This window comes from Fukomys damarensis, unplaced genomic scaffold, assembly GCF_012274545.1.
Source record: "Fukomys damarensis isolate Sample0158 unplaced genomic scaffold, DMR_v1.0_HiC HiC_scaffold_9, whole genome shotgun sequence".
Classification (NCBI taxonomy): Eukaryota; Metazoa; Chordata; class Mammalia; order Rodentia; family Bathyergidae; genus Fukomys; species Fukomys damarensis.
The window spans coordinates 5,533,528-5,541,919 of NW_022900921.1; the positions used below are offsets into that span (position 1 = coordinate 5,533,528).

The 8,392-nt window shown below is 55.8% G+C and overlaps 1 protein-coding gene across 1 annotated transcript in view; it reads right to left on the reverse strand.

Moving 5' to 3' along the window:
* The window catches only part of Fat2 (FAT atypical cadherin 2), a 118,228-nt gene that overhangs the window by 17,688 nt on the left and 92,148 nt on the right, over window positions 1–8,392 (reverse strand). Inside the window, exons 17-20 of the mRNA XM_033761574.1 lie at window positions 7,561–7,698; window positions 6,905–7,048; window positions 5,255–5,452; window positions 741–1,551 (exon numbers count right to left, since the gene is read on the reverse strand). Of these exons, the coding sequence (XP_033617465.1) occupies window positions 741–1,551; window positions 5,255–5,452; window positions 6,905–7,048; window positions 7,561–7,698 (1,291 nt within the window). The remainder of the gene's footprint in view (window positions 1–740; window positions 1,552–5,254; window positions 5,453–6,904; window positions 7,049–7,560; window positions 7,699–8,392) is intronic.

An 8,392-nucleotide genomic window follows, 5' to 3' on the forward strand; every position in this document is an offset into this window, starting at 1 on the left:
AGAGAGAGACAAGGTCTCACTATGTAGTTGAGACTGACCTGGAACTCACTATGTAGCCCTCACTATGTAGCCCAGGCTGGTCTTGAACTCACAGCGATCCTCCTGCCTCAGCCTCCCAAGGGTTGGGATTATAGGTGTGCGCTACCACGCCTGGCTTCCAAACGTCCTTTCCACTGCAGATGGCCCTGGCTCAGGCTAGCTGGCTTCAACATAGAGCCTGGCACAGGCAGGCTGTTTCCAGCTCCCCTAACCACCCCAGGAGGCAGGTGGTATGTTATTTTCTCCACTTTACAGGTTAGAAATTGGAGCTGGGACGATTCTGTGAACCCACCCCAACCTACACAGCTAATGTATGACAGAGCTGGGGTTTGAACCGACACTGAGTCTAAATTTTGAGCTGACTCCTAGCAGGCTATGGTAATAACAGTAGTCGCCTCAGTGTTTATGGAGCACATTCTTATGTCAGGCATATTCCATACTATTTAATCCCTACAGCAGCCAAGGCCAAACACACAGGGAAAGTAACCCTCCTAAGCCACCCAGCCAGTGAGCGGGGGAGCCTGACACCCATCTGCGCCCCTTGCTGTAATGTTAGTGCCTAATGTATTCTGTTATTTTCAGACTTTGCCAAAGTGGCAGAAACTGGGTTATATTTATGACCAGATTTTGTGAGGCCACGGTGGTCTGTGGCTTTCGGCCTTAGGAAAGCTTCCGTGAGCCGGTAGGGGCCCGCTGCTCACCGTTGCAGGCGCAGCTCCTCTCCAGGCGGTGCCGCGGCGTGAGAATGCTGAGCCTGGCCGTGCTGTACGTGGGCCCAACCGTGGGCTCCAGGTGCACCGTCTCCTGGCAGGGCTGAGCCTGGCAGCTTGGCCCCCGGCAGGGCACCACAGGCGCGGCTGACCTCATCTGAATCCCCACCGAGTTTTCCATCTCCTTGGCCGAGCGAGCGAGGGTGGACGCCAGCTCCCGCAGGTCAGAGAAGGTCCCGGAATGCCCCTCAAAGACCAAGAGCACGTCCACCCCGGCCGCGGCCTCTGCGGGCTGAAGGCTGGCCAGGTGGATGCTGGCCCGCCGGACGTCCAACGTGTTGCTCAGGAACCGCTGCAGGTTCCGCCAGTGGTCGCTCACCAGCTCCTCCGGCGTGAGCTGCTGGAAGCCCAGCCACAGGGCCTGCTGCAGGGCCTCCTGGCCCACGTGCCACACGTGCACGTGGACGGCCGCCGTGGTGGAGAAGGTGCCATCGCTGACGGTGACATTGAACAGGTAGTGGCCACGGGGCAGCCCCTGGGCGGCGATAATCTTACCGTCGGCTGCGCCCACTGAGAAGCTCCGGCCCAGGGAGCCCAGTCCTGCCAGGCTGTACGTCAGAGTGTCCTGCGGGTCCCGGTCCGTGGCGTGGATTTTCCCCACCATGCCGCCCTGGAACTCCTCCTCCCCGACGGTGATGAAGATCTCCAGAGGGAGGGCGGAAGGTGGGTAGTGGCTCTGCTCCAGGACGAGGACGCTGACCCACGTCGAAGACGAGAGGGGAGGGATGCCGCTGTCCGATACCTGTGGGCAGAACGAACACCGCCATTACCCGCGGGACCTGTGCTCCTCCGGCCGCCTGAGGCTGGCTTTCTGGGGCAACGCATCTCCCTGTCCCTCCTGCCTGAGGGCAGGCTCGCTGTGTTGTCGCGCTGGAAAGAGAATTTCACTATGAAGGCACAGGTGTGGACTACAGGTTTTCTGGAGGTCTGTGGGGAGCTGCATGCCATCACCACAGTAAAACACACATTCGGGGCCCTTCCTTCTGGAAGCTTCCTTGTCTGTCTCTTCCCTCAGCGGTCATCCAGGTCTCTTAGCAAACCCAGTGCACATTTTCCACCGCACCCGACTCAGCCCAAGGAGATGCTTTTTGGGTCTTCCTTTATTACATGATTAGAGTAGGAATGGGGGGTTTATTCTTCAAGTCAAATATTTCTCCGTACCTCCTATGGGCCAGGCCGTCTGCTGTGAGTAGGGAACAAAGGGGAATAACGAGTGAGCAAACAGGCATGAGAGTTCTGGACATGCATAACGCTGTGAAGGAGATAAAGCGGTGTGACCGAGAAAAGCGGGTGTGTGTGTGTGTGTGCGTGTGTGTGTGCACGCACACCCTGGATCAGGTGGAAGGGGAGGGTCTCCGAGGAGTGCTGTTTAGGCCAAGTCTGAAGAGATGAGAAGTGACAGGCCAGGGGTGGCACAGTAAGGGGCCTGGAGCGCAGAAGGAGGGGTCAACACAGCGAAGCAGAAAGGAGCACCGGCGCTCGAGCGCAGGACACAGGGCCAGCGGTGAACCTGCTGGGGAAGGAGGGCAGCCTCCCTGATGGCACAAGGGTGGAGTTTCTGTTGGTGCTAAGAAGCCCTGGAAGGGTTCAGGTAAGACGTAGGTAGGAAATTACAGAAATAAAATTGTCCTTCATGTTTCACCACGCATCCCTGCAGCTTTCTGCCCACTTTAAAGGACAAAGCCCGCCTCCATCTCCTCTAGGTCCACGGTCGCTTTCTCAGCCGTCGACCAGGGCCTCCACGGTGTTCCCTCAGAACACAGCTGGTTCACTCACACTGACACTTAGAGCGCTCAGGAAGCTGTACAGTGATGCTTCCTGCTGGGACCTGTGCCACACACTGAAGAGAAACCAATCCCAGAAGCCGTCATCCACACCATTCATAACAGTAACGCAAGGAAGCACCTACTACCGCCGTGATTAATAGTTATCACTCGTTCTCATCCAGAGCTTGCAGCAGCCGAGTACAGACCATGTTCCAGTAACTTTAATTTAATTTTTTGCGGGGGGAACTGGGGATCGAACTTGGGACCTTGTGCTTGCAAGGCAGGCGGTGGAACCACTGAGCTAAGTCCCCGGCCCTCCAGTAACTTAAATGCTTCAAATGTGTTATCATAGTTTATATTTCTTATGAGATGGGGTCAGAGCAAGGTCACACAGAGAAGGCCTGAGCAGAGTCTGAACTCCTGTGTCCTCAGTCTGTTTCTGCTCACTGGCCTGTCTGTGCTCCCTCCCGGAGAAGGGAGTGGAAATAGGGAACCAAGCTAAGAGGGAGTCGTGAGGCCGCTGTCTCTAGGCACCTGCGGGGGCCCAGCCTCTGCCTGGGCCTTATCAGTACAGGGATCAGAAGTGTCCCCTCTCTCTTCCCCCAGGCAATCATATTCGTGCTTTAGGCTTTGGGGACCATTCACACTGGCCCACACTTCCCCTCCGAGCTGCCGGCCGCCGTTCCCACCATTCACTGGGCACCTGCCCTTCTACCTGCCGTGAATCGTTCTCCCCTGTGCACACAGGTTTGCAAAGCAGAGCCTCAATCTACTTTGTAAGCCGGTCTTGCCTCACATGCCTCCCGTCTCCCCTGGCCCTGTGGGACACCGTCACCTACTCTTCACAGGTGCCAGCGATCTGAGAGTCACCCTTACTCTGCTTTTGTGTTTCCCCACATCCAGGCCATCACTAACTCCTCCCTCTCCATACACAAACTGTCCCGGCCCAGCCCACTTCCTTCTACCTTCACCATCCCGAGTCTCAGCACTGCTAAGGCAGCTTCGGTGACTCTCTGCAGAGCTTCAGAACGAGCCCTCTGCTATGCAGGGAGGTCTCTTCCCTGTGTGGAGCCCTTCAGCCACTTCCCACTGCACATACATTAAAATCCAGAAGCATCACCAAGGCTTATAAGGAGAGGGCTGCACATCCTGGCTTATTCTTGGCTTTGACCTTTCGTGATCAGTTTTCACTCCTTTGCAGGGCTTGCTGTGGACTGAATATTTGTGTCCTTCCACATTCATTTCTTGACATCTAATCCCCAGTGCAGTGGCATTTGGAGGTAGGACTTTTGTGAGTAACAAGATCAAGAAGATGGAGCCCCTGGGAAGGGAATCAGTGCCCATCTACGCAGAGCCCGGCCAGCCAGCTTGCTGTCTTTCTGTCATGTGCGGCTTAGAAGAGGACTCCCTCAAGAACCTGACCATAGTTGTACTTTAATTTCACATTTCCAGAACTCGGAAATAGATGTCCGCTCTCTAAGGCCCCTGGTCTGCGGTGTTTTCCTGCGGCAGCCCAGACGGACCAACGCAGCACCTCTCAACCCTCAGGGTCACAGTTTGGACTGCGAGACACACGGTTCGGCCCTGAGACTTCACGTCTCCCTGGCCTCCCTCACCGGCTTCACTCCCACCGCCGCTCCCTACTTGCTAACCATCTCAGCCGCAGCACAGACGGTTTCGGACTCTGGCCCAGCTCACCGCCTTTATCATCTGGGTCTCCCTGCATGGAGCCCGCGGCCCACTCCTCACACAGCTCTATGTGTCCACTTGTCTGGAGTCTCAGCACTTCGCACTTCTAAGGATGTTACCGATTCGTTATTTGTTATTGCTTTTTGAGACAGGGTCTCGCTGTGTAGTTCAGGCTGGCCTTGAACGCATGAGCCTCCTAAGTGCTGGGGTTACAGGTGTGCACCACCATGCCAGCTGCCTGTTTATTGTTTATTTCCACAATTATTATCTAACACCCATGGGGACAGCAAATCCTTCTTGCCCCAGCTCTGTTCCTGGTAGCTGGCATGGGCCTGGCACATGGCAAACGCACCGTCAGTACTTGCTGACAGACTGGACAACTGGATGGGTGGGTGAATGGACACATCATTTCAGCCCGGAAATCCACACAGTACAAGAACCGGGGCAATGAAGTGCCCCCCGGAGAATGCTTGAGTACCACGTTGGCAACCGCTCTTGGGCAATTCCCGTATAACCCACGGTGGTGCCCCCAGCCTCCTGCATATGGGCAGAGCATCAACCGGGTCCCAGGCGGTCCTGGGAGGTAGAGCTTCTGGCACCAAGGCTCAGAGAGATGTTCTGGGCACATCAGGAGCCGGAGCTGGAGAGGGGGCCTTTTGCAGAGCACAGGGCAGGATTCGGTTTGGGCTCTGCAGTCTGAGTGCCTGGGTTTGGAACAATCCACCTCCGCCACTTCAGCATCCTTTAAAGCAGTCACTGAACCTCTGCGTGCCTCTGTTTCCCTGTCTGTACAGTGTGGCAGCAAGTGTACCTACCTTAAGGAGCATGAGGAGGACTTAATGCAGGGTCCACGTGAAGCACCTGCCTGGCCTGATACTGCAGGGCTCTGCACACTTTCTCCTAATGACAGAAGCACTGGACGTGCTTTCGCCAGCGAGTCCGTCGTCCCCATGGTCACCAACACCAACCAGGGCCCGCCGCGGCTCTCACCTCGACCTGCAGCTGGTACTGCTCCTGAGCCCTCCTGCTCAGGCCTGCCGTGGTCACCAGCCACCCTTCTGGAGTCACTCGGAAGGCGGAGCCAGCATTGCCCTTGGTGATTCTGAATGAGTACGGGGCACCGTTCTCCGGGGAGTCGGGGTCGCTCAGGATCAGCTGCAGGACCTTACTGCCGATGGCGGAGTTCTCCTGAGAGCAAGAGTGGCCGGAAGTCAGAGCAGAATGAGCCTCCCCAGGACTCCTCCGCACGTCTTTCTGGACCCCTCACGTGAGATGGACCCTCGCGCTCTGACTGTACCCTCGGTCACCATTCATTCATTCTGTGCCGCTGCCTTGAGCTGCTGCCTTTGCTCCCGAGGGCAGCCCTAGGTCTCAGAAACAGTTTGCTGGGTCTCAGAACAGTTTGTTCTTAGAGACCATGGGGGAACCCTATGTTATAGGGAGGTGATGAGTCATAGCTGTAAGGTGGTAGCTGGGATACATGTGGGAATTTTGTACTTGGCAACATCAGCTGGCCACTCACAAGAGGTCTCTTCCTTAGAAGATCGGTGCACCACATTATTGAGCAAATTTTAAAATGAGCAGGAGTTTAACCAAGAAAATATGATCGCCTAGGTATCATTTCAGCCTTTGTTCTGTAACGTGCTATCCTACTGCAATGGCTGGTTGTTTTTAGGATCACAAACTTATCTACAAACAGAATCTAAGACAAGCTGATGGCTGTGTGTCCGACAGACATCGTTTCTCTCCTTCTCCTAAAACCCTGCATTTGTGTAGGCATCTGCAGGCGATGTCCTCAGGCAACGTGTACCCCTCATGAGGACGGACATGACATTAGGCCAAGTCAGATATCCTAATCTGATTCCTTGTGCCAAGTTTTAGTGTTGAAAGGGTGAGCATCACGTGTGTGTTTGTTTGTTTTCCGGTACCGGGGATGGAACTCGGGACCTTGTGCTTGTGAGGCAGGCAGCGGCATCACTGAGCTAAATCGCTGGCCTTTCAAGTGCTATTTCTGAACAGACTCCTTTGACAAAGAGCAGATCCTTCAAAAGAAGTCCCCGCTGTGTGCCTTGGAGATGATTAGGCAAGCATGTGGTAACCACTTTTGGATGGAATTTTCCACCATCTTCATAAATCCTCGTTACTTGACAACTTTGAGTCGGATATCTGCTGTTTGTATCTACCGCATCCTAACTCATACTCATTCCCCACAGCAGGTCAGACGCCTAGGACCCAGAATCCACTCTTACCCCCTGCTTTGCCACCCTCACCACTTAGGGCCCGGACGAGTCCCCCATAAAATCACAAGGCCCTCTTCAAATCCTATTTGCAAACCACTGCCATGGTGAAGGTGACTTAAGATCTAGAAAATCATCGGGCTTTAAGTGCTAAGCGTGACATACTCGTGTCTCTGCATCCCGTTCCTTAAACCCGTGGAAGAGATCCTGTCCACTTCACGCGGGTGTCATGAGCCCCAGATGGGAAGAGGAGGCCAGGGAAGCGCTTGACCCAACCCTGATATTGTAATTGTGTCATCCGGAGCCCCCTTTAACTGTGTGCGCCACGGTCAGGGTTAGCAGTGGCAAAGTCACAGCCGCCCGGATAGACCGGTACCACGGGGAGCACCACCCTCGGACTGACCGGGACGGTGGTGCTGTAGTTGAGCTGGAAGAACCGCGGTGGGTTGTCGTTGACGTCGACCACCTGCACGTGGACGTCGGCATCCGCATGCAGCCGTGGCTGCCCGCTGTCCATGGCCCGCAGCTTCAGGGAGTAGCTGGGCGTCTGTCACGAGATGATGGGGAGGCTTAGCAGCGGGGCCCCTCGCATCAGCCCCTTGACTCTGCTAATGTTTTCAGGAAGGAAAGGTGGAGATGCTGGCCTGGGCCCACGCTCATGGCCCACCCACGGCACCGCACGGCTCAGGGTCTGGAGGCAGGAAGAAGTGGTGCGACTTACAAGTGGGGCCTTCACTTATGTGAGGGGAAGAGCAGTGCCAGCTTCCCGGGACCACGGAGGATCGGACGGTGTAAGGCACGGTGAGCATTGTGCAAAATGCACGGCACACGGTAAAGAGGTCAGTGAACGGCGGCTGTCCTGGGGAACTGCGAGGAAGAGCTGAGCTCTCCAGGCTACGTTTAGAGTCCCTCGGTCCCTCTCCTGTCCCTGGCCTCACAGAGGAAATGGGACGCTCTGGGCATGAGGGGTGGGTGCTGGCCACAGTGCCGCCCTCAGACCTGCAGCAGGGCCATGTCTCTGCTCTGAGGGGCTCAGAGCGGATCCCGCCATCTGCTCACCTGTTCCCAGTCCAGGGCCTTGGCCACCTGCAGTGTTCCCTTCTCGGGGTGGACGGAGAAGTGCCCGAGCTGATTCCCTCCTACCAGGCTGTAGGTGACGGCGTTGTTTAGGGGTCCGTCATCGTCAGTCGCTGACACCTGTGGTGGGGAACAGTGATCGTGAATGGAGGCACGGGACGGTCCAGAAAGCAGCCTTGAGCCCAGGAGTGCAGAGGGACAGATGACCTATCTGCCCCAGTGCGTGCCATTGGTGGTCATGGCCGAGGAAGTGGCTCTCGGATTTCAGCATGCTTTGTGTTTATTCATAGTGACAGGGAGGCTAGGAGGAAAGGGATGAGCCCGAATATGCCTGCAGGAAACTTAGTGTCTAACTTCATGCTGATTCTAACGTGGGGCAAAGTCTGATCAGGCTCGTGAGGGCACAGACTGACCCATTCCACCCGGGGAAACCAGTCCTGGATTCAGCAAGCTCTGAAGGATGAAGAGGGCTCCTGTGTGTGCCCAGAGGAGTGGCACTGCCAATGTCTGGGCAGAGGGGCACCTTCAGGTGTGACTGGAGTTCTGGGTGCATCCAGAATTAGGAGGAAGGAAGGCCAGGAGGCAGAATGGAGGGGCACAGGAACTGGGCCTATGGCGCACAGAGCTTGGTTCTGCTCCAAAGGAGGAGGGAGCAACTGCATATTTCAGGGCAAAGAGGTATTATTTGATGTCTCCCCACCCATCCTGTATATATGGCATTCTATGTCACTCAGTGTGACTGGACCCCTCCTAGGCTTTGCAGCCTCTGACAGACCTCTGGGGTCCAGTTCATCTTTTTTTTTTTTTTTTTTTT